This window comes from Martes martes (genome assembly GCF_963455335.1).
Source record: "Martes martes genome assembly, chromosome: 8".
Classification (NCBI taxonomy): Eukaryota; Metazoa; Chordata; class Mammalia; order Carnivora; family Mustelidae; genus Martes; species Martes martes.
In genome coordinates, this window is record NC_137895.1 from 132,423,795 (window position 1) to 132,450,661 (window position 26,867).

General features: G+C 39.4%; 1 protein-coding gene across 2 annotated transcripts in view; it reads left to right on the top strand.

Annotated features, from left to right (window-relative positions):
* USP6NL (USP6 N-terminal like) overlaps window positions 1-26,867 on the top strand; it is a gene marked incomplete at its 5' end in the record, with an annotated part of 165,867 nt that overhangs the window by 127,225 nt on the left and 11,775 nt on the right. For both annotated transcript variants that reach the window (XM_080810661.1, XM_080810662.1), the window contains 7 exons: window positions 5,463-5,572; window positions 8,194-8,242; window positions 9,777-9,897; window positions 12,662-12,756; window positions 13,416-13,481; window positions 13,574-13,673; window positions 16,348-16,500. In XM_080810661.1, coding sequence (XP_080666787.1) covers window positions 5,463-5,572; window positions 8,194-8,242; window positions 9,777-9,897; window positions 12,662-12,756; window positions 13,416-13,481; window positions 13,574-13,673; window positions 16,348-16,500 — 694 coding nt within the window. The remainder of the gene's footprint in view (window positions 1-5,462; window positions 5,573-8,193; window positions 8,243-9,776; window positions 9,898-12,661; window positions 12,757-13,415; window positions 13,482-13,573; window positions 13,674-16,347; window positions 16,501-26,867) is intronic.

A 26,867-nucleotide genomic window follows, 5' to 3' on the forward strand; every position in this document is an offset into this window, starting at 1 on the left:
AGGAAAATGGACTGACACCTGACTGTAGCTGCTCGTGTGCCATGTAGTGTTTTGTTTTGTTTTAAGATTTTATTTATTTATTTGACAGAGAGATCACAAGTAGGCAGGGGGGTTGGGGGGGGGGGAAGCAAGCTCCCTGCCAAGCAGAGAGCCCGATGTGGGGCTCAATCCCAGGACCCTGGGATCATGACCTGAGCCAAAGGCAGACGCTTAACCTACTGAGCCACCCAGGCGCCCCCCCATATAGTGTTAATAAAGAGATCTACAGTGTTGCTTCTAGACTTTGTGGGAAAACAGCAGTGGGATTCAGTTTATCCAACAGCTGCCTGTATGTGGTTGACTCTTTGCTTCTGGGTGTAAGAAAAGAATTTTTCTCCAAGACTAGTAGGTATCTCCAGGTTTTGTTGTTTGTTAATCAAAGGTCAAACTTTTAACTCAATGATCAGTAATGCTTTCCTTAAATTAGGTAATACATTACCTTTACCTCCTTGTCATCTCAGGTATACCCCTTTCTAAATCTGAAGTTTATAATAACCTTTGAAAGGAATGATTATCTGAAAATCTTTTTGAAATTTGTCCCTCAGAAAGTGAATATAAATAGAATAAAATGGATGAAAGAAAAATTGCTTATAATTTAAACTCAAAACTAATTATAAAAGGAACTTTGGAATACTCTTGATATTTTCTTTCCTTTTTCATGTAATGTGTTTGTGCGTGTAATATTTAATCAAGATGAAAGATAATAAATACTGGCTAATTTAAAGAGTTACTTATTTTGTGTGTCTAAAAGGTTTTTTAAATTAGCTGTTTGGGCCCTACACAGACTATGAGTTTATGTCTTAAGAGTTTTAGAGTTTCAAGTTATTTTAGTCTGTTGATTAGATACTTGCTTTTAGTATCATAGTCTTAAAGCCAGTATTGAAAATGGTGTCTGAGAAAACATATAAAATCTAACCCCAGGGTGCCTGGGTGGCTCAGTTGTTAAACGTCTGCCTTCGGCTCAGGTCATGATCCCAGAGTCCTGGAATCGAGCCCTATATCCAGCTCCCTGCTGAGCGGAAGCATGCTTCTCCCTCTCCCACTCCCCCTGCTTGTGCTCCCTCTCTCACTGTGTATCTCTGTCAAATAAATAAATAAAATTTCTTAAAAGAAAATCTAACCCTAGTACCTAGCCCAGTGTGTCGTAAATGGTAGGTGCTCATTAAATTCTTGTTTAATTAATGAGAGAAGACAGTTACCCTTCTTTTGCATGCTGTTTTTGTTTCCTTGGGCTCCGTAAAGTGCCGCAAACTGAGTGGCTCCCAACAGCAGCACCGTCTTCTCTCACACGTCTGGAGGCTGGAGGTCAGCCACCAGGGTGTCAGCAGGACCCTACATTGTCTCAAGGCTGGGGGAGAATCCTTCCTCGCCTCTTCCTAAATTCTGGCATTGCCGGCACCACTCCTGGGCTCTCAGCTGCCTCAGTCTGCTCTCTGCCTCTCTCCTCACATGGCCTTCTCCGTGTGTGTGTCTGTATGTCTGTGTGTCTGACCTGATTCGGATGCCAGTTCTCGCACGTGGGGCCGCCTTCATGCAGCACATGTCGTCTTCACTCAGACATCTGCAGAGACCCTGTTTCCACATCAGTTCCATTCACAGGTTCTGGGTAGCCATGAGTTTGGGGAAGGGGCACTGTTCGATCCGGCACACATTCTACTAGCAGAACTCCACTTTCAGCGATCTTTTAGACCTTTTCTACATGGAATAAAATGATCCAGGCACTGGTTGACATGAGAGATCTATTTAGTGAATGCCGGACATACAGTAACAACAGTAAAAGAAATGACTTGCCTTCCAGTACTTTTTTAAGGGTTATTTTTTCTAACACTTTCATAAAAATTTTTTTAAATTTGTATTCTTTGAGTTTTCCTGGCACCCTTATTTGGTGGTCTTCCTTTCCCACTCTTCTTACTCTGTCTCTCCAAAGATGGTCAGAGTTGCTCTCTTCAGGTGGTAACTTGAGGAGGAAGAGAACTACTAAGATTTTTCTCGGGTGGGTGAGACTGTCGCTGGTCCTGAGCTGGCACTCTCATCCGCCACTTCCTCCTGTTCTTTCAGGTGTCCCTCAGTGTCACTTGTCTCTTGTGTGTGTCGTGGTAGAGCCCACAGGTGGCAGTTCTGTCTGTTGTGGTTAACAGCCTCACCTGTGGCCTTCCTGGGGTTTCATAATCTTGTTGGCCAAAGGAGCCACGATACCGCGGAGCTTTCCACTGTCCTTCCACTCCAGGTTTACAGATTCCCTAGATCGTATTTCTTTTTAAATAAAATGTATATTCTTGTATTATTATGACACTCATGGGTCTCAGCCCACCCAATCTCAGAGATAACTGTAGAAGCTACTTTACCTCCTTGCACTAAGGTAAGAAATACACTTGATTTCCTGTATTCTGTACATTCGTTGGTAAATATTCTAGGACATAATCGTTCTGACCTACTATTTTTTATCTGCTAACTGAAATTTGCTTCTTTCTTGAGGCCTTTTTATGTTGGATTTTCTTGTCCTCTAGAGAAACTGATACTGTAGGTGCGTTTGGGTGATTTTCTGCCTTTGAACTAAATTTTATTGTAAGGAACATTTTATCATGTCCTGTCAGACATTTTCTTTCTATGTTTTGACATCTCATTTTTTAACAGGAGGCCTGTAGAACAATAACTGAAACCTCTTTACTTGCCCATTACTTTAAAAAGAAAAAAAAGAACAAATATGAACAGATTACCATTTTTAAACTAAATTTTGGTAATATCTTCTGGACTGACTTTTATCAGCGATAGTATACAGTAATATTTTAGTGGTTGTGTGATTCTTGTACAATATTATAAATATCTTCCTGTGTATTTAGCACTCTGAATTATATTGTGATTACTCTTCATGATTTTAAAAGCTATAGAAGCTGCCCTTGTCTGAGCTCCCACCTCAAGACACAGAAAGTACACATAGTTACAAAACACTTGACACATACACCCATATTCCAGATAGCCTGCTTCTTTCTGCTTTTAGCTAAAGTCAGGAATTAGCAGTTATGTTTTCATATGTATTTATTGGAGTTGATTCAGGCAGAGATCTGTATCACCAGCACATGGTAACACGAGTCAGTATAATATATGTATATAGATGCGTAATTATACATTAGCGTGGTTAAGTATAGATTAGTATACATTTTAATCTCTTTTATCTAGTTCAGTTTGGGAGATTAAATATCCTCATTCAGCTCCCTTCCCCTGAAATGCCATGAAACTGACAGCAGGGAGTTTTTGTAAAGGCAAAGCCCATGAGGAATAAGAAACAGGAGAGAGCATGGCTGCCCGTATCTGGAAACCAGACAGACACTCACTATACTCAGCAAACCTGAGAAAATGGAAGCCCCGGCTGCCTGATTTCGATCTCAGAATCTCCAGGAGCATTGGTAATTGTCAACTGCAGATGACCCAGGGAGCGGAGGAGAAGCTCAGAACTGTGGAAGTGGCCCAGAGTCCATCGCAGAAGGAGTTAGAGCCTTGACATCCCCCCCACCCCGGGGCAAGTCCGAGGTTTACCATTTGGAGAGAATGAACGAGAGGGCCTCTGGCCTGGAGAGGACCCAGATGTTCCCCGGGGGGAGGGCGCAGAGGAACTGCATATCCTGAGCTGGGGGCATGCTGGACTCCTTCCCAGCACATTGGTGGCCAGGTGCTTGTCTTCCTGACCGGAGACCAGAAGAAACTTCTCTGAGGAATCTGCCCAGCCACAGAACATAAACCCAAAGACACTGACTTCAGGGGAACCACAGTGACACTGCCTGGTCGGATCAATCTGCAGTGGAGACACAGTCGTGAAGCCCCACCTCTGCACACAGAGCTCGCCATCAGCTTTCTGGTGTTCTACTTTTAAATAGAAGCAGACAGCGAAATACCGCTGTTCACTTGAGAAAAGGAGCTAACAGAAAGACACACGAGAACAAATGGAAAAAAGAAACGTGTAAGAAACAGACTATAGAGCAAGAAGAAAACTTAGAAAAATGATCACAAGTATCTTCAGAGGGATCAAAATAGGTATTACATCCATACAGCAAGTGTAGAAGCCTATAAAAAGGAACCTTTGAGAAAAACAAAGAGCTTTTTAGTTATAAAAAATTATAATAGAACTGAAAGATTTGAGAGGAGGTTTGAGAGTAACAATTGAAGGAATTTCCCAGAAAGCAAATGATAAATTCAAAGAAATGGAAGATAATAGAAAAATACAAGAAAGTTAAATGACAGCTGGAGATTCCACACTGTAATAATAAGAGTTCCAGAAAGAGGAAATGGGAGTGCAGGCGGGAGAGATGAAGAAATCGACAAAGGAATTACTGAAGAAATCACTCAGAACTGAGAGACGTGAGTCTCCGTTTATAAGATTGAAAAGATCCATCAAGTGCCAGCCCTGTGGATAAAAATAGATACAAATCAAGCACAGAAATGTGAAGTTTCAGGACATGGAGAGAAAAATGCCTACGAGCTTCTAGAGAAAAAGCAGATTTCATACAAAGAAACCAGAATTAGAGTGGCAACACCATAAACTAGAAGACAGTAAAGGCAGTGCCTTTTGAGCAAAAATATTTTCCTATTGAGAATTCTAAAACAGCCCAACAGTTGAGTAAGAAGGAGGTCGTCGTATCAGACATTTGAAGTTTCAAAACAATTTATCTTCCATACACCCTTCCACAGGGGCTACTAGAGGATGTGCTCCTCCAGGACAAGGGAATAAACCTAGAAAGAAGATGACGTGAGACCCAGGGGACAGGGGACCCAGGTGAAGGAAGGCCTAGCAGACGGTGAAGGGGGACCCCAGGACCCCAGCTGTGCAGCAGGCCCAGAGGTCCAGGAGCCCAAGGCTAGAGCAGGTCTGAAGGCTCTGGAGAGACATCTGCACAAAGTTGAAATCAGAGAGTACCTTTTCCATTGCAATTTTCCAGCGCCCGGGGAGATGGATGTGGTTTAAAGTGAGTTTGGGATCGGAGTAGCAGCAAGCCTGTAGAAAATGAAGCAGATCAAGAAATAAGGCAATGATTAGCTCAAAGTAAAACAAAAATACTGTGCCGGAAAGAAAAAAGAAATCCTAGTAGACTCTGTGGCTCTGCCATGAAGAGCTTTTACGTAGTCTTATCAAGGCAGACTCCGAAAAGTGCTTCATTCCTAATTAAAATTGAATTGTATTGTTAAGATGGAAAGGGAAGGGTGGTGGGAAGAGGGAAGGGATGGGTGTGGGAGAGATGGGGACATGGCTGGGAGGGAAGCTCTTCACTGTGTGCCTTTCCACGTTCATTGGTGAACCACAGGCGTGGCTTTCCTAAACCAAGACTGCTTTTTAATAAGAATTATTTTATGATTTCACATTTTAATGAAAATTATTTTCAATAACTGATTTCCTTAAAAATGTGCTTTCTTCTCCTCTTTTTTCTCTTCAGAAATTAAAACACAGAGCACGGGGTTGTTCACCTGATATCAGACAGATAGACCTTGATGTCAACCGCACATTTAGGGACCATATTATGTTTAGAGACAGATATGGTGTTAAGTAAGTAAACTTTCATGTGATGAAATGTAAATAGCATTTATAAAGAGTATTAAAGTCTTTGTTCACTTAAAACATGAATGAGTAGAATGTCTTGTGTGAACTATAATATTGATATAGGTCCTAAAGGTTTAAGCTTTTGCAGATTGTTTGGTCCATGTTGTGTGAAACCTAGTGTCTAGGTTCCCTTAAATTTTTTAGCCTTTGACATAGTAGATGCTATTTGGTTGGCAAAGAGTCATTTTATGATCTGGGAATTCTTAGAAATGTAGTAGCTACTTCTGTTAAAATCTTAGTGAAGAAATGGGAGGTTGTGTTTGAGGACCAGGTCAGAGACAAATAGATCCCTATGAACTTGACCCCAATGCATAGCTGAAACTAAAACAGATGAGGAGTGAATGTCTGAAATGAGTATTACAGTTTATGCATGAGCGGTATAGTTTTGCTGACCTCTGTGTTGGCCGAGTTCAACATGAGAAACAGAAACCAGTAAGAGATGTGTATTCAGAGATTTATTGAGAGGAACTGGCTTGGTAGTGGGGGTTGACTAGGCAAGTCCCGTATCTGGAGAACAGGCCGCCAGCAGGGACAGCCTGCAACTGCTGAGCACAAGCCGAGCTGTTGTCCACAGGAAGAGCTGCTTCAGGGAGGCCTCACATCTGCTCTTACAACCTTTCAACTGATTGGATCAGGCCCACCAAGATGATCTAGGAACTAGGATCATCTCTGCTACTTAAAGTCAAATCCTGCTTATGGATTTTAATCACATCTACAAAATGCCTTTTTTATAGCCACATGTAGGTTAGCTTTCGAATAATTGGGGGCTGTAGCCTAGCCAGGGTGACACCGATGGTGTACTGACCATTATAGTACATCCTTGTCAACTCAGTTTCCAAATACAGGTTAATACAAGGTCATACTTCACCTAACATGATATAACTCTTTAGCCTGGGGCTGAAACTAGTCTAACCCTTTCCCCACAAGAGGATACAAAGTCCTTGGTGATGTTTACTCTTTTGCTTTGACGTTCTAAAACTTAAACACTGCAATATAAATTTAACTGTTAATAATAGATCTGTCTAATATAGCTAATATGTTAGATGAAAAGGGAAAACGAAGGAGGAAAACAAATATTTTAAAATACGTATGTATAAACATACACCAAAATAAGGAAGAAATGGCTCACAAAAATTATAATCATCATTTCTTTTTTCTTTATTTTTTTAACAAGATTTTACTTAATTATTAGAGAGAGAGGGCAGGAGAGCGAGCGAGCAGCGGGGAGGAGTAGAGGGAGAAGGAGAAGCAGGCTTCCTGCTGAGCAGGGAGCCTGGTGTGGGGCTTGATCCCAAGACCCTGGGGTCATGACCTGAGCTGAAGTTGGACGCTTAACGAGCTGAGCCACCCGGGTGCCCCTATAATCATTTCTGTGGCCGGGTATGTAGTTATGACTGATTTCCACCACCCATTTCATATTCCCTTTGTCCTCCACAGGCACCTGGTCATGATATTGTACCTGGTGGGGTGACCTACATTTTCATTCTGGGCCATCGCAGTCCTGCCTGAATTAGATTGCTGTAGTTTTCCATTGACTTTAATCACACTGTGCTAAGAGACACCCCTAGTATTCTCCTGTGTTCTAGGCCTACTCTTCCTTACATCCATTGTGTAGTAGCAACTCAGTTTCTCCTTAGTAATCAGGCTCATTTGTTCCAGCTGGTATGGTCACCTCCTTCTTTGCTCGTTGATTTGGAGGCACAAGGAGCTCCAAGTGGTTGGGTGGCAATCTCGGCTTCAGTTCAGTGGAATCACTGTGTTTCCTGGTGGAAGCATTTCTCCTTTTGGAACTAGGAGTCCTAGACCAGCAAAGCTTAAGGCTGTTGGGACGAGAAGTGAGCATTTTGCTAGTGGACCACTAGAGATAGTAGTGGATAGAGTCATCCTCGTTTCTGCCCCTTGAATCTTGGACCCTAGCATCCTGGCTGTAGGAGAGAGCACTACTATGGCTCATTGAGAGCATACATAGCCTCCCAGGGGATGCCGCAGCCCTCGTGCCTAGCCGCCACTGTAACTGAGGCTTCCCAGGGCCTCCCCAGTTCTGTCAGGCTGCCTGCTCCCATGAGGATGATTTCAGTGAGGGTGGTTGCCCTCCTTCACTGGAAGGAGGGTAACAAATTGAAGAGACTGTGAAGCCGTTTATGGTTTTTTGGTATAAATTGTATCAGAATGAATGTCAGGGGTACCTGGGTGGCTCAGTCGGTTAAGCTTCAGTCTGACTCTTGATTTTGGCTCAGATCATGATCTCAGGGTCATGAGGTCGAGCCCCTCACAGGGCTCCATGTTGGGCATGGCACCTGCTTGAGATTCTCTCTCTCCCTCTGCTCCTCCACCCCCTTTAAAAAAAAAAAAAGAATGTCATCTAAATCTAATATAAATCTAAATAAATCTTAAATTTAGACTGTACAGAGTGTTGTGTACATTTGAGCTTGGGATCATTTCTTTATTACAGTAGTACTATTGTCTGGATTATCTGTTTTCTGGCAGACTTGATTTTTTTAAGTTTGTGATTTTAAAACTATGTGAAATAACCAAAATGTATTCAACATGAACTCTGTTTTCTCTAGGCAACAGTCACTGTTCCATGTTCTCGCTGCGTACTCTATTTATAACACGGTAAGTCGGAGCACAGCCACTCAGGTCTTTTTGGGTATTCCGAGGAGCTAGGGGAACTCTCTGGGCACCCCTGCCTCTGTGGATCTTTTCAAGGCTTCTCTGGTGACCTTGGGATCTCAGAACAGAGCTGATTTAGAAGCGGGAGAAACCACTGTAGACCAGTGAAGCTCTCATTTTCCTGCTTTCTCTGAATGATTCTGTTGTGGTGTTGTTACCTTGTTTTTATTTTACACAGTTGTCAGGAGAGTGAGGAGGGCTAGAAGTTTTTAAGAAGTCATTGGGCAGATAAATTTTTGCTTGACCCTTGCTCACTCTTCATCACCCGCCGGGAGTTTGCGTTTCAAGGTCACGTTTTGTTTACCCAGCGAGGGCCAAAGAGGAGACCTTGTGTACCTACTTGCTAACCCTCGGAGTAGGCTAAAAGTAAACGTTTTGCTAATAGAACATGTCGTCCTTAACATATCTATTATTCAGGCGGAGATGATAATTTGGGGAGAGACGAATTAGTGTTGTACCTAATGCGGATGTTAAATGCTTATTGAGTAGGTTCTATGGAGGACAACCTTGAACCTTGGGTGTGTAATTTCTATTAAAACCTCTAAGTTATAAGAAATTTCAAATTAGGGCAAGTTAGAAAAGAATTATTAAAGGCCTTTTCATAGAAAGGAAGCAGTAGTTGGGCCTCATGGGACTTGGAGCTGGAAAGTGAGAAGCCTTCGCTGAGAAAGTAGTACTACACACACTCTGTAGCTCTTCTATTCTGGGGCCACATGGTAACTGATTATCTCCGTAAACTGCTTGTTCCACTGTTTCTCTCTCCAGATTGCTTTCTTTGCCTACTTTTCGGTTTTCTCATGGCTGAAATTGCACCCACAGACTCAACATGACCATTCTGTTTAAATGCCGTCTCACCATCTGATTACCGCTGTCCTGGAGAGAGTATGTGATTAGCAGTGCCCAATTAACTGTTCCCCTGGGGTCAAGTGACCTCTTCTGCTCCATCAGCTTCGGTTCATATGGCACAAACAAGAAACTCTGAGGCCACATTACAAGCAGGGACTATGGGGAGAGTAGGCAGTTCTCAGAGAAGGGACATGGACTGGTTGGGTATCCCAAAATGTGTCTCTCCAAGGGCTGGGAAATCCAGAGGTGACAAGACAGCAACTTGGGAGCTGTAGCAGGAGAGAAACTTGCCAGCATTTGAACAAAGGGGGAATATTGAACTGAGAATAATATATACAAAGGAAAAATAAACTATTTGCCCTCTTTACAGAAGGTATAATGGTATTGAATAGGGGACAACAAAAATACATGTAGCTTGACACTTGGTCCACAGTTCTACATTTATTTTTGATGTATAGCTCAATGAGATATAGCTCAATGTTGTAGAAACTGTAGTCTTTATCTGTAGACTTGTCCGTTATTTAATTGTTCAGGCATTTTCTGGCTGTTTTGGTGGGCAGGTTTTTGCATGTGTGTATGCATGTAATTGGATCTTAAAATCCCCAGTTTCTTTGTTCTCATTTATCTTCAGGAAGTTGGATACTGTCAGGGGATGAGCCAGATCACAGCTTTGCTCCTTATGTATATGAACGAAGAAGATGCCTTCTGGGCCCTGGTCAAACTATTCTCAGGCCCCAAACATGCCATGCATGGTAAGAAAGCCCTGTAGTTTACCAAAAGCAGTAAACAAGGAAGGGAGAAAAAGGTTATTAAAGCAGAATCAAACTTTGGAAGATGCGTGGTAGGGTAAAGCACAGAAACATGATGTCTGGGGCCGTTCAGTCAGTCAGTGTTTGTGAATCACTTCTTACTTCCGCCGTTATTGAACTTGGCTGCACTTTTCTGTTCACATTTATATTCCTTTGTGCTTACCTCAAGGCACACTGTTGGCATTTTGAAATCCTTCCTTACTTGCCCCCAGTCAGAATAAACTAATGTAGGTTTGGAGGAATTTAGGAAAGCTCTATTACCTGGAGAAATAAAAGATGCTGTTGACTAAGACTTTTAGACCGTCATGCAGTGATCATTTCAGTGAAATGCGTGTTTGGGTTCTTCTAGCCATAAAATTGATTCCATTTTACGATAAAATGCTGCTGCTAACATGTCGTGGGTTCTTCATTATTTAATATCTCAAAACTTGCATGAGTTTTTGGTTTTCAAGTTAGACTGTTTTTAATAACCTTTCCCTTACATCTGCCAAGCTTATACCAGAAGCTTTAGAATTTGGATTGCATCTTCCTCGGGAAATAAAAGTGGCATTTGCCCATTTAATGCAAAGTTATTTTCCCGGTGCCATCCATGTGATAATACCAAGTTAAAAACAAACTTTTAACACAAATCACTTGAAGAATGGATCATCTAAGTTCCATTTGTACGTAAGCCTTAGGTGGTGAGGAGCCTGCCACATGTTTATAGTGATATTTTAACATTTTCAAAATTATGACTGTAGTTTATTAATTTCCACATTCTTACCATGTGGTTTCTGTGGTGGTATTGTGTGTGTGTGTTTGTGTGTGTGTGTGTGCGTGCTCACACACGCATTTCGCCATCTCCCTCACTTTTCCTTGTGAATATTTTTTAAATGAATACTGCTACTGATAACTGTTTCTGGACACTTTGCATCCCATCAAGAGACTCCAAAGGTAAGACGCACTGTATCGAACTGCCATCCGACAGTATCATTTGAAAAGGCATCTTGAAGAAAAATAACTTCCCCTCACCCACCTTTATTTTGCTTCACCGTGGAATGAATGGTGTTGTGGGTCTGTGTGGGAAGTGCAGAGGGATGTTGCAGTTTCAGTAGTGTGTAATGACGTGGAAACCGCCCAAGTCTGGGAACGTCATTTCTTTTGAACACACCTGATAGCTTATGTTCGGCATTGGTCACCAGTCTAATCCAGAAAGTAATAGTAATTTTACTATCCTAATATTTGCATTCACAGTGCAGCTTAGGTCACTATTTTGGTGACATTTTTATTTAGAGATGTTTGTTTGTAGGTCTGCCTATGGAGTTTTCTCACCGAGGCTTGCCTCAGTTCTTTGCGTCCTAAGTGATGCATTTCTAAGTGATGTCACTTAGAAACGTACAGAATAAAGTGAGGGCTAAAGAAAATGAGATTTTAAAATATCAAGCCTGGGATATCGCTAACAAGTGAAGTAATGTTAGCTCTCCTTGAGCTAGTGTTTATTACTGAGGGCATTGCCTTTTTCACAATGAGACTTTTTCTTGAAATCCTTCTAATTCCCATTCCTATCAAACTGACCACGAAAGTGGCACAGATAGATACGTACGTGCATATTTTTTTTTATGACATCAGAAAATGTTACTATGGGAGAAATAGAATCTCTCTCTCTGGAAATTTTTACACATAAAGGATGTTTCTTGGTTCTTGGAAGAACACAGTTTCACTGTTTAGGAAGCGATGTTCTGTGGGGAGAAAAAATGGGATTCCCAGATCAAATCAGTCTGGCAGAAGGAGTGAATCAAGCAAACCAACGAAGTTTCTTTAGAAAGCACGTTAGAAAGATTGAGAAGCCCTTACGTGTCATGAACATACCGGAAGGGTTTGTGGAACACACAGCACTTCCCTAGATGCTTTTTAAAAAACACAGGACAGCTCTTAACATCTGTCAAAGCTACATAAAACCCACGGTGAGGAAAACTAATGTGGAGAAATGATCAATCTGTTGAGTGTATGACCTTTTTAATGGATCATGTAGACTCTCTGAAAGGAAACTCGTAAGTAAGAATAGACGTAAAGGTCCACAAAATACACAAAATCGGTACTAACTTAACCATTTACAACTAGTTACTTCCTAGAGATCTTAGAGATCTCTTGTATAAGGAGATGGGATAAACTCCAGTTTCTGATATAACATTAGTCATTAGTGTCATTATGTCTTAGCTGAATATCACAGAAGGGATTAAAAAGTGATAAAAACTTTGGAGACATGATACTAATGAAGCTTTTAGAGTAAACCTGAAAAAAAGCAATAAAATATTTGTTACATAGCATATTGACAATAAAACAAAATAAGTCCTCAAGATTAGAATAACCTAAAAAATTTTGCGCATTTAAGATATGCTTTAAGATACTTGAAGAGAACACATAAATGGCTTCAGTTTTCATTTTTTTTCTTGGTTTCTCAGTTTCCCTTTTGATTCAGAAATAGTCTGTTCTCTTTTATATTTTTATAAGGTTGAAGGAGATCTTTAGCATACAAGTACTAGATTGCAAATTTTATTACCCAGAGCTCATACACAATCAATTCCTTGGTGAGGAGGACAAGTATCTTAGTAACTACTGGATTTTTGTTGTTACTGACAGTGAAAAATGAAAGAAATGTGTTGCGTTTTGAAAGAGGGGTTTTTGTTGCTATTGTTTATGAAATACTGTTTTTATGTTTATATTCTAGGCTTTTTTGTTCAAGGTTTTCCTAAACTCTTGAGGTTTCAAGAACATCATGAAAAAATACTGAATAAATTTCTGTCGAAGCTTAAGCAACACTTGGTAGGTAGATGTGACATTGACTTGTACCCACTTACATCAAGAACAAAGCTAGAAGAATTGAGTGCAGTCTTTGGTCCCAATTACTTTATTGATTTGCAGTGTTACCCATTTCATTTACTATGCAGTTGTAATTCCCAGGTGTTTGAAGAGCATGAGATTTGTGGAATTTAGTATTGATGAACCATCACAGCCCTCACTCATAAAACGAAACCATTTCTTTGCAGATGACATATACAAATGGTGCAGCTTTTAAAGACATATGATTTCTCAGTAATTTTGGAGGCCTTTTTATTGCACCAAAAATACTTTAAGGGTCATACAGACTCGTCCTTAGTGAACCATACACGTGCTCTACTATAAAACATGATAATTTAGTGAAGCACAGATGCTTCACTGTAAAATACAGAGAATCAAAGTGTATTACAATCCTGTAGGAGAAGGATTTATTATTAAGGTGATTTCCAAAAGTGAGATTGAGGGAGAAAGAGAAGGAGGAAGAAGAAAAAACTAGAAATACTCCAGCATGTAAAAGATTTGAAATGAAACGGTTTTGTGCTTAGCTTTGACAGCTGCCTCCAACAGCTTTCCTAGCTTTTGGTATTAGATTGTCATATTTTGTTTGCTGCAATCCAGAAATTTGAAGCCTTTGTTTTTTTCAGGATTCTCAAGAAATCTACACAAGTTTTTACACAATGAAATGGTTTTTTCAATGTTTCCTTGATCGTGTGAGTATTTCTTTACAAAACCCAATCATAAAATTATAAATACCAGGCAAGAGTGAGCTGTTAATCTTATCTTGTTTTGTTTTTAATTATAGACTCCCTTTACACTAAACCTCAGAATATGGGATATCTACATCTTTGAAGGAGAACGAGTTCTTACCGCTATGTCTTACACAATCTTAAAATTACACAAAAGTAAGAAAATGTTTAAGTATAAAGATTTCACAAAGATCAAGGCTTGATTTAACTCTGATTTCTCATTCCTCACCCAACTTCAGATTCATTTTCTTTTAGTGGTGGATTTAAAAAATTCTTGAAAGTGAAGAAATCATGTCCAGTTGGTAATCGGCTTCCATCAGTCCTTTCTCCTGGCTAGAAGCTCATTCATTATATTGCAGAGGTCTTTGATTTTTTTTTCCTATTTCAGTTTAATTTTCCCACTTAAGCAGTAGAATGCAATGTGTTGGTTTCACTAATAATATTATTCTTACTAAGTATTTGTTTTCATACTCTTAATACTGCTTTTCATCAGTCTCAATCTCTGGTTTGTAATCAGAGAACTGAGAGACCAAAGGAACCAGGCCCTTAGTTAAAAAGTCTAGTGGAGACATTTCCCCATCATTGTTTCCTCCATCCAGGCAAAAAGCACCCAGCTCCAAGCTGTAGACCAAAGGGTACACCTCCTGCTCGTCTCTCTGCTTAACTGCAAGATGGCCTCTGGGGCAAGTACAGTCACTTGTTGCCTAAATGCAATGGTCAACTGCAGCATTTCAAGGGCCCTGTACATTGGGCATGCAGTGCCTTACTTTAAAAATCAAGAAATGAGAGTTTTCTTCTTGAATGTGAAGAGCCTTACTCATCTTAAAGTCTCAGTTCAGTCTTTAAAATTACAACTCCTCCTAGTACTCCTCTTGTAACTCTGCAGAGAAGAGAATCATCGAAAGCTTTAGAACTTCAAGGAGCACTTGGAGTCTAGGTCTTACAATGTGGTTTCACATTCATTGATCATTCTCCTCCCTTAGGTTATTCTTGAATGATTCTTCTGTTCAGCTGCCCAACTGAAATTATAAGCTAATTGAGTACTCGGGGTCACATTTTTGTGTGTATTTTCTTCCCTGCTGTGCTTGACGTTGTTCTAAGTACATGTTTCGTATTTTAATGTAAAATTGTTTGATTGCTTACTTGAAAAGCAGGCCTTTGGATTATCCAAACTTTAGAGAGAAATGAAAACTCCCTTTAAAATCAAGTTTGTATTGCTTATTCGGAAAGATAAGGATTCAGAAGTGCTTTGGTTCATTTGCCTTACACCCACTCCTCACTCCTCCAGCGCACAAACCACAGCACTGGGACAGCTGTCTCCCAAGGCTCACGGTCTGTCGGAAAACCGCAGTCAACCTCTGTCTCTCTCCCACCTGACCTCCCCACCTCCTCCTCTTCTCTTCCCTCTCCTGCCTTTCCTTCTCTCCCTATCTTTCCTCTCCTTCTGGATTATGAACTGACCAAGATGTGGAACAAAAGTATACTTTTTATTAAGATATATGCATATTCGTTTAATGTTCACTAAACAGCGAGAAAGTGGAAACATGATGTATTTCTCCATAGGTCTGTTCTCCGTCTGAAATTCTGTTTTATTTATGAGTCTTGATTAATTTTGGCAACTGGAAAGTTTCTTCACCCTTTGCAAATAAACTTAAAGCCTAATAGCTACTTTAGATCCCATCATATCATCAGACTAAATAATGTCATTTTTTTTTCTCAGGAAGACAAAAGCTCAAGGACTTACTTATATGAACTTTCTTCACCGCTCTGTGAAGCTTCATAAACTTTCTGGGCACCTTAACCAAGAGTTTAGCTAAAGCTCCTAAGATTTTGTTCTTTTCTTTTTTCCTGATTGTTTTATCAACATTTAGAGACATTGTTACAGCAGGTTTATCACACACTACTAGTTTTAAGTAGTAAAAAAAAAAAAATTAGTAATAACCTAAATGTCCAGTATTAGAAAACTGATTAAGTGAATTATAGTACATTATAGCATATCCGATGGACTCAAAGTGTGATCAGTTTTTTAAATTGATACGTGTCCATACACATCTGCTTATAGGACAGTGGCTAGTGGGGTCATAGCTGATTTTTGCTTTCTACTTTGTATCTGTAATCTGAGTTATTTTATTTTATTTTTAAAAATTTTCTTTTTTATTTTTAAAAGATTTTATTTATTTATTTGACAGAGAGATAGCACAAGTAGGCAGGGTGGCAGGGAGAGGGAGAGAGAGAAGCAGGCTCTCACCTGAGCAGAGAGCCCGATGCGGGGCTGGATCCCAGGACCCTGGGATCATGACCTGAGCCGAAGGCTGACATTTAACCGACTGGGCCACTCAGGCGAGGCACCATAATCTGAATTTTTTAGCATAAAACTAATTTCATATATAGGAATACAAAGAAGGTTAGTAATCCAGATTTTTAGAAATTCTGAAACTGTAATTACAAAGACTTGAAATAGGTGTGTCTATGGGAGGTGGAGCTCCATAACAATAAAACAGAAAGCCCTCATGTCAATCTGGGTGGCCTGTGTCTCTAAGAAGTACTTGCTCTGGGTTAATATTAATGTCTAAGGTGTGACATTCTTAAATAAACCCATGAGAAGGTACTTAGCAGTAATCACTTCTCCCCGTCTTCCTGAAGAATAGATATGACTGCTTGAGTATCATAAAATACTTTATCTTACTGAGTGTCAGTGATGGTCACAGTGCTATGTGTGAGTTGTATGCTGTGCCCCTTTTAAAAAATACTGCACCAGAATAGAATATGTTACCTTCTCAACCTGAGTAACTGTTAACCCAGCATTTGTATTTCTCTGATTTGTTCTTAGAACATCTAATGAAATTGTCTATGGAAGAACTTGTAGAATTTCTTCAGGAGACCCTGGCAAAGGATTTTTTCTTCGAAGATGACTTTGTAATAGAGCAACTTCAGATTTCTATGGTGGAACTAAAGCGTGCAAAATTAGACCTTCCAGAACCTGGTAAGAAATACTCAAACACTTTCTATCTAAGTCGTAATTAAAGTTGGGAAATGGTGCAGTGAACACAGGTCATTTCTGTTTCCGAACATAAGCATTATGTGTATTTGTAATGGCAAGCTGTTTATGGCTTTGTGCTTATTTTAAGAAAAAGCAAATAAATGCATTAATGAAATCTGCCTCTCCTAATAGCATAACTGTACTATCCCTGCTTAAATTCAGAAGGTTTGGATGGCAAATAATACTGATCAAGAGAAGTAATCGTGGTGCTTTAAATGAGCATAAACAACGACCTTTACTTTCAGCCTCTCAGTCTGTAAAACCATAAGGAGTAGCAGAGAAAATAAAAGATACTATTTTATAGAAGAGGACCCGGATACTGACATGCTTCTGTCTGAAGCTACAGACCCAGCAGATGGCGTTACTGACACTGGCGTCCAAGCCTTCTGACTGCTGACCCAGGGCTCTTGGCAGGATGTTGCCATGTAGATAATATTTTCTTTGCTTATTTCAAAACCTCTTCCAGCACCTCCTAGTAGATTTTCTGTGAGGTGCTGGGCAGGAAATTCAGCAACTGAAGAGAAAGACATGCTTCTTGTCTTGAGGTGCACACAGGGGAGACGATTTATGTGACTGATGGCAAATGAAGTCTAAGTAAATAGGACAAAGGGGGAGGGATCAAAGGAGGGGTCAGATGAAAGGGGAGAGAAAGAAAATGTGGAAAGATCACAGCAGGAATAACTCAAAGTTTTGACGAGATATTATTTGACAAGAAATGGTTTTGTGAGAAAGAGTCCTTTTTCGCCCATTTCTTTTCTTGTCTTTGTTCCAAGGCAATCCAGCTGTTACATTCTCAGGTAGAGTTGGAGGTAGCATTTCCTAGTCAGTCTGGTCCGTATTTTGATGTCTTCTTAGAGATGTCTGTGCAGAACGAGCAGACGTACATTCATGGAAAGCACATCTTTTTTTCCCTTTTGTAAAAACCAAGATGCTCTGCTTTTAGGTACGTCATTTTGAGGGCTCTAATCAGTGTTTGTCCCAAGTTCGTTATGGGTCATCAAGAACCACTAGAAAACAAACCGTCACAGCAGTGGTTGCTGGTGGTCAGAGGCCTTGGCAAGCATCACGTTTGCTAAGTGAGGACACCGCTCTCGTGCTCAGTGCGATAACGTCCGTTCCCTGCTGATTCTTTACTGTAGCAGGGAACACCCGTGGAACAGCAGTGGACTAAGTGTATTAACATTTGGTCCAAAATATCTTGCCTTTTTTTCTAAGAAAGTCAAGACACGTTTTAGTAAAAGGCATACAGAGAGAAAAAATATATATAGTAGAACTATTCAAGCATGAGAATAAAATATTGCAGAATAGGATGGTTCAGCATCCAAGTAGCAGATATTATTATTGAATGCTTAGCATGGGCCACAGGCTACATGCACTATCTCATTTAATCCCTAAAAATAGCTCCAAAAAAGCACTCACCCACCTTTTACACATGAATAAACTTAGTAGTAGTAGTTTGTAAGATCTTTTTACTAGGAGATGATAGACTAGGGATTGAGGGGGAGGTGCGGATAAAGGGAGAGGGAAAGATAAATAACACCAGACCCATCGGCTAAAGCTCGTCCTGATCTTACTGATAAAGGGCAAAGCGGTGAGGCGGCTCTGCGCTTTTTCTGGGACAATAATCTGCCTCTCCTCTCTATCTCTACTTCTGCTACATTGACTGTCTGGGCTTTGCGCTTGGCAGCCTGGCCAGTCGTATCCTCTTTAAATTATTGCAAGCTGTCTGTGGTAACATTAAGGTCATTAAATGGTCATTGCAGTAAGACATTTTAACATCCCATCATCTTAAAAGCACACATAAGCATCTTATGTCTTGGTGGCTCCTGATGGGCTCCCTCAGTTTGCACTTGGCTTTCCCAGCCCCGCACAGCACGTGGTATTTTGAATTGTTAATTTATTTTTTTTTTCTGGTTGGATCGAGTTTTCCGTTGTTTTGATTTGCATTTCTTTAATTTTGATTGAGTGTCTTTCTTTTCTTTCTGTTGGGCATTTTATTTCTTTCTCTCTAAACTGTTCATCTAATGCCCATTTTTCTCTTTGCTGTATCCATGCACATTCTTCCTAAGTAAAGGAAATTAATTGGCCAGTTTATTATATGTGTTATAGATACTTTTCATATAGCATTTTTAAAAATTTAATCAGTCTTTCCCTTTATCTCACTTCTGTGTCCTAGGTAAAGAATTTTCCACATGCTGAATGAAAGATTTTTGGTTACCCACATTTTCTTTTGCAACTTTTATGTTTTTGATTTTTTATGCTTAAGTCCTTAGCCCATCTCGAATTACTTTTGGTTTAAGGGAAGAGTTTTAAGGGTGTGTTTTTAATTTCCAGAAATTTACGAATTTTCCAGTTTTATTTCTGTTGACTGACCTCTGACTTTATCCTGTCATGTTCAGAGAAGATACTTTGTAAGAAATCTGTCTCTTAAAAATCTGTTGAGACTCAGTTTGTCATGTAACATGTAATAGAAAATGTTTCACATGCACTTGAGAGGAATGTGTATGCTGGGGGCACCTGGGTGGCTCAGTCGGTCAAGCATCTGCCTTTGGCTCAGGTCTGGGCTCCCTGCTCAGCAGGGAGCCTACTTCTCCCTCTGCCTACTGCTCCCCCTGCTTGTACTCTCCCCTCTCTCTCTCTGACAAATAAATAAATAAATAAAATATTTAAAACAAAACCAAAAAAAAGTGTGTATGCTGTAGTAGTTGGGTAGGGAGTTCTGTAATTTTCTGTCAGATCTGGTTGGTTTATTGTGTTGTTTCCATCCTCTGTGTCCTCATCTTCCATGTGGTTGTTCTGTCCCTTGCTGTGGGCCAGTTATTGACGTTTCCAGCTATTATTGTAGAACTATTTCTCCCTTCACTTCTGTCAGTTTGTGTGGCATATATTTTGATAGTCTATTATTAGGTGCATACATGTTTGCCATTATTATATCTGCTTGCTGTATTGAACATTTTATTAAGCTGTAATGTCCCTTTTTTGTCTCTTGTAACCTTTTTTAGATGTGTAGTCTATTTTGTCTGCTGTAGTATAGCTACCCCAACTCCCTTTTGTTACTTTTTGCTTGGAATGTTTTTTTCCATCCTTTCACTTTCAGTGTGTGTTGGTGTCTTTTGATCCAAAGAGAGTCTCCTGAAGGTAACATACAGTTGGATCATGTGTCTTTATCCATTCTGCCAATCTCTGTCTTTTGATTTAAGTGTTTAAACCATGTACTTTTAAAGTAATTACTGACAGGGAAGGACTTCTGTCATTTTGGTATTTATTTTCTATATACTTTATAGACATTTTGTCTCTTATTTCCTGGTTTACTATCTTACTTTCCATTTTGGTTGATTGTTTTATTGTGAAATGTTGAAATTACTTATTTTCTTCTGTGTATATTCTATAGCTATTTGTGGCGGGGGGGGGGGTTAAAGGAGTTATGTTTAACATCCTAAAGTTAAAACTCTCTAATTTGGATTTGGATTAACTTCAATAACATACGAGAACTCTGCTCCTTTACGGCTCCATTCCCCAACCCTTTCAGTTGTTGATGTTTCCACATGACATTTTTATACATTCTGTGCCCGAAACCTAAAAGTAATAATAATTTTATAATTTTATCTTTTATTTTTTTATTATTAACATATAATGTACTATTTGTTTCAGGGGTACAGGTCTGTGATTATCAGTCTTACACAGAGCTCACCACAACACATATCCTCCCCAGTGTCCATTACCCAGCCACCGCATCCCTCGCGGCCCCATCCACTCAGCAATAATTGTTTTAAATGTATTAGTCTCTTAAATTATGGAGAAAACAAAATGTGGAGTTACAAACTGAAGTTACAACAATACTAGCTTTTAGACAAATAATTGTTTTTTTAAAACTATTATTCTCTTAAATCATGTAGACGAAGTGGAGTTACAAATCATTGTTATAGTAATAATAGCTTTTATAATTCCCCGTGTTTTTACCTGTATTGCTATCTTTTTTTAATTTCTTTTTTTAATTTAAATTCAACTATCCAACATGTAATACCTCATAAGTTTTTGATGTAATGTTCAATAATTCATGAGTTGCATATAACAACTAGTGCTCATCACATCTTTATTTCTTTTTATGCCTTTGAATTTCTGAGTAATGTCCTTTCATTTAACACTACACCCTTAAACATTTCTTTCAAGGCAGGTCTAGTGGTAACAGACTCCTTCCACTTTTATTTATCTGGGATTGTCTAAATTTTTCCCTCACTATTAAAAGACATTTGTAATAGATATAGGATTCTTAGTTGATAGTTTTTTCTTTTTAATGCTTTGAATATGTTGGCTGACTGCCTTCTGGCCCCCAAAGTTTCTGATGAGAAATCTGCTTATAACCTTATGAGGATACCTTGTATATGATAAGTTGCTTCTCTTACTGCTTTTAAGATTCTGTCTTTTGAAAGCTTAACTGTGATGTGTCTCAGTGTGGGTTTCTTTGAGTTCATTTTACTTGGAAATCTTTAAGCTTCTCGGATATTTATATTCATGTCCTTAATCACATTTGGGAAGTTTTCAGCCATTATTTTATCAAATATTTTCTCTTTCCAGTCTCCCTCTCCTTCTGGGACTCCCATAATGCATTTGTTTATCTGCCTGATGGTTTCCACAGTCCCTTAGGCTCTTTTCACTTTTCTTCAATGTTTCTTCTTTCTCTTCCTCAGATTTGATAATTTCCACTGTCCTATCTTCAAGTTGGCTGATCGTTTCTTCTGCAGCTTAAATCTGCCTTTGAATGCTCTAGTGATCATTTAATTTCATTTATTGTATTTTTCAGTTCCATAATTTTTTATGTGTTCTGTCTCTTTATTCATATTATCATTTTGTTCACACATGATTTTCTTAACCTTATCCACATCTTCCTTTAGTTCTTTGATCTTAAGACACTTATTTTAAAGTTTTTGTCTAGTTTATCTGCCATTGGTCTTTTTCAGGACAGTTTTCAGGGACAAAATTCAGTTTGATTTTTTTTTCCCCCCTTTGAATGAGCCATGCTTTCCTGTTTCTTTGTATCTCTGGTGATTTTTTTTGTTGAAAACTGGACATTTGTATCCAGTGCTGTAAGTCTGGAGCTTTCTCCCTTTTCCCCAAGTTTGCTGTTTTTTGTTGTTTTGTTTGTTTGTTTTATTGTTGTAGGCTGTGTCTGTGGCAAGGATGAGCCACAAATGTAAACTTAACTTCTTCTCAGAACCTTTTCTGAAACTTTCCCTGAACATGTATAGTCATCACTTTCCAATTTTCCCCACATATGTAGTAGTTTTCAAATGTCCTAGTCTTTAATATCTGCCTCTCAGAAGGGGAGAAAAGTAAAGAGAAGAAGAAAAAGGGGACTGACCCTTTGAAGTCCCTGAAAGTCGCCTAGATGGGTTTGCCACAATGGGAGAGGTACAACAAAAGTGGTTTCCGCCTCTTTGTCCACATCTCTCTGATAGATAGTGACTTTGTTTTTAATCTTTCCCTCGATGGTTTTAGCTTCCATTAATAATCTTTGCCAAAAAACAAATATTTCATTACAGGTTGTATAGTAGTAATTTTTCAAATTCCATTATTTCTTTTACATTTAGCAACAGATATTCTTTTATAAAAGAGTTTTCTCTCCTTCACCAACAGGGGCTCTTTAGTTACCCTACGATGTATTTCCTACTGAAGAGGCAGAATAAATACTTAATTGTATTCTTTTACCAATTTTCAAAGTTAGGAGTTGATGTTCTTGATTATCTCCAGTGGCAGAAAGTGAGCTTTTGTTTTGGCTTTCTCGCTGTGAACCCATGGAATTTGCTATATTCTTAATGTTTCAATCATTAATGCCCACATTATTCTCTGTTTGGCCAGTGGGAGCTCCCTTAAACTGATTTCTGTGTTCTTCTGACTCAACACTATTCGTCCTTGAATACTTCCTTGCTTTTATGTGCACCAAGATAGTTCTGGCTTACCCTAAAAATCCCCTATTTCTCAGTTTTATTACAGAAATAATTTATGAATATATCCTCATAAGAACTGTAGATAATCTTTGCAGTATGTTGAGTGAAGTATGAAGGCTTTCCATTAGTTCAGGTTGGTGAATAGTCTTTGAGTCCTTTTCTTTGCTTTTACCTATAAACTTGTATTGAAAGCACTTATATTTACATAAATGTACACAGCTTTTTCGTAACAATCTTTTGTCAACAAATGTTTCCTTCTCTTCCTAATTTGCTGTTTATCTTTATATTCTTGTTTGTGTTGTCTGTCTTTGTTTAGTAGGAGTATATCAAGCCTTTCCTGTATGTCACTTACCTGATTTCCAGCCATTTGTGTTTTGTCTTACGTTGTTTCTGTTTTATTGATTAATTCTATCATGCCGTTCTTTTTGACCACTGCTGCAGTAACCATGTATAAAGTAGTTAGAAAGTTGCATCTTTCCATCTCTTAATGTGACTCATCTCTGAAGACCCCAGTTTAAATAAGTGTACAAGTAAAGCATTAAAGATGACTCACATCGTTTCCCACATACCCCATTGGCTCACGATCTTGAGGTGGAACTATCCCGTGGTTCTCATCAGCTAGCTATCTTCTATTCCCAGGAGACTGTCTGGTAAAGACTTTGTCAGTTAGGGAAGTCCCTCTGGTTAGGAAGCCCATGTTGATCCATGGTGACTGCCCGTTGGCCCAGCTCTAGCTTGTGACCATATGACCTTGAAGAATCAAGAGCAAACTTTTCTTACAATAATTGAGAGAGCCATTTTAATTTTTATCTTTTATTTTAGGTATCAGAAAACATGAAACTTAAGGAACTTTGTTCAGAAAGGAAAGCATTTTGTTGTTTTTAGCTGTGGGAAATGTCCTTTTTCATCCTAGGGAAATTGGATTTTTTAAACTTTGTCTCTTTACAGCAAAACTTTGCCAGCTTCAGATTGCCTTTTCCCTTTTGTATGGTTTTTTTTGTAACGGTCACCAGAAGTTTTGACAGGAATGGAGGAAGAAAATGTTCATTTTCCCATTTTTTTCCTGTTTATTTCCTGTCTTGGTAAAATGTTCAACTTTACCTCATCTTCATAGTCTCCAGAATCTCCCCATCACCCCCGCTTACTAGTTCTTCTCCCAGTGACAGTCCATTCAGACGTTCGGACACCAGGTTTTGTGTTTCTTTTGATGCCTCCTCTCCAGCCTCACTGCGAGGCTGAGTCGTCCGCACCCGGAGCACTGACTCCAGTGCTGCCCCTTGTCTTGCCGGAGTCGTCAGGGGGCGCTTCTATGTCGAACAGAGAAGATCCAGGCTCCTTAGTTTGACCTAAGATACTCTCCCAGTCTGCCGTCTGCTTATTTTCCTATTTCCATCCTTCCCACCTCCTCAGACGCTTTTAACATAGTAACAGTCATGGCAAACTTTTGAGTCTTACATGATAGTCTTCTCCCAAAATGCGTTCTTTACATATTCATGTCACTTAATTTTTTTCAACGGCCCTTTGGAATAAGGTTTTTTGTTGACTCAGGTTTGTTAATATCCTTGAGGACAGTTTTTGGTGCACAGAATTATTGAGGTTTCTAAAAATTAGTATTTGATTTCTTAAAGTTACAAGTCCTAAAACCTAGTTCTTCTTTTAGTCTGGGAATCCAGTTTGTAAAAGTCAGTAGACTGTTTTTAAATCTGGGAAAATTTACCATTCTCTTTTAAAGGGCACATTAATGTTTGGTTAATGTTAATGGTAGTTAATGTTTGGTTCCATTTACAAATGAACTCCTACAAACATTTTAAATTGCATTTATAAATTTAATATATGCAGATCCTTAAACATAACTTTTAAATTTCAAAACAAAACCTTCCCTAGTTCTTAAAGAACTTCTGTGATAAATTTAAGACTTTGCTGAACCTCGAGTCCCTTAAAAATTAGTTACACTACTATTTATAAATTTCACATCCTAAGTTCAAATCAGTTTGGCATGAGAAAGCAACTTGGACAAATTCTCTCACTGTAAATATATAAAATACTAAATATGGACAGATTCCTTAATGCAAAAAATACAGAATTAATCCTGTATTTAATTCTCTTCAGTTTTTCTATACTTAATTCTAGATCTTTATGAATGAAAAAAATGAATTCCAAATATATTTGGAAGGTACTTTGTCAGTTAAAATACGAGCCAGGACTCCAACTGAATTCTCATCAGTCACCGAACTTACAAGCAGAACCACTTTTTATTATCACTGGGTCCATGCCCCCCAGATGGCTCAGCCACATGGTCAGACACCATGGATCCTGCTTGCACACCACCTAATTCTTTCTTCTCCTTGAGGAAGGCCGCAGCTTTCCACCCAGGACGATTGGACTTTGCCTTTTTTTTTTTTTTTTTTTTTGACTTTTGACTTTTGCTTTCACCTTTTACCTTTCAACATCTTTGAACATGATGGAATCTTGTGTTTCTTTGTTTTTTTAATCTGGAAGGACCATAAATCTTTTTTTTTTTTTTTTTTAAGATTAGCATGGGTCTGTTGGGGTGAGGAGATGGGGGGGAAGGGGAAGCAAGTTTGCACACGCACACTAGTGGGTGGGGAGGGGCAGAGGGAGAAGCAGGCATGCCTGGGAACCAGGATCCTGGGATCATGACCTGAGCTGAAGGCAGACTGACTGAGCCACCCAGGCACCCATGAAGGACCCTAAATCTTGTGTTAAGAGACATTTTAATTTTAAATAGCTTTCATGCTTGTTCTGCCATCAGTAGTAGTAGTAGCAGCTTAGAGATTAGGAACCTGGGGCTTGGAGCTTAAGCAGTGCCCAAGGTCCCACCCCCGTGACCAGGCCTGATTGCCAAGCCAGCACCCCACCTTACGGCAGACCGCCTGCCCCCCTCAGGGCCCCGCTGCCGTGTCATGCGCTCCCCCTTCTTTGCTTTGGGATATGCTTCTCCCCCAAGGACGCCCTGAACAATTCTCCAGGCGTCTCTGTCCTCCTCCATTCTACTTTAGTTTTCACGACTTGGCTTCAGGGTCATCTCCTCCTCCTGCCTTGTCAGCCTGCCGCAGCCTCCCGAGCCACAGAACTCGAGTCCTGGGATTTTGTACCTGACGCGCACCCCGTGCGTGCTCCCAGTGCTTTGCTGCTCGTGTTCACTTGATGTCTCTGTTGGACAGGGAGTTCTTGAGGACAGTGACCATGTCTTTGTGTCACCAGCACCTACTTCAGTGCCTGGCATAAAATGGCCATTCAGTCAGTATTTTTTAATGAACTAATGAAGTTTTAATCTATTCTTTAGATAATAAAGGCTACCATCTACAAACGGTTAGCTAGCATGAGGCCTTTTTTTGAGGTAATGGAACTGGTTTGTATCCTGATCACACACACACATACAAAGGAGTCAACTGTGTTGTCAGTTAAAAGAAAAATAAGAACTGTCCCACTTTTTGAGGGTTTAGGTGGGTTTTCACTTTTGTTTATGTAACAGAAATTGATATTAAATGTGCTCAGCAGGTTTTTTTTACATATGTATACGTGTGAATTGAAACACTAGGATCACAAAGTGCAGATTTTAAAAATTATTTCAGGGGCGCCCGAGTGGCACAGTCACTTGAGTGTCTGACTCTCGGTTTCAGCTCAGCTTGGCTCTCCGCTATGGACCGAATGTCAGGGTCGTGAGGTGGAGCCCCGCATGGGCTCTGTCCTTAGTGGGGAGTCTGCTTGAGACTTCCTCTCCCTCTCCCTCTGCTCCCCCACACTCCTGTGCTTTTGCTTTCTCTAAATAAGTCAATCTTAAAAATAGTTATTTCACAACATCTATTGATTTTTTGGTATTAAATGGTTTTATAATAGATTTATAAATGTGTTTAAATAATTCTTTCCTTTCTGTTTCCCGTCTTTCAAGTTTTGTCTGATGAAAAAAAAAAAGTCAAGCCTATGAACTAACTACAATGATTAAAGAACATATTTTTTCCCTTTTCTAGCTGTAAATACAGTACACTATTTCCCTATAGAAAGGAGGTATGATTGTTGATGGCTATAATAATCCTTGAATTGTATATTTTTCTGGCTAATGATACATTAAACAGAAATAAAGCCTTTTGATTTTTCAGATGTAAACGTGAAGCCGCTGATTTTGTGACAATATTTTCAAACTCAGACGTAATATTTGATCTGGAAAGGAATAAGATGACTCCCAGAATAATTTTCCTAACAACAGCCCCTGCCAGTTCTTACTGAAAACTGTTAGAACAGTGAGAGTACATATATTCTATTGTTGAAATTGAAGAGTAGGATGTTACTCATGAGAGAGCACTTTGAGCACTTTGCTGTAATTCTGTGTCTCTTGTTGGGAGC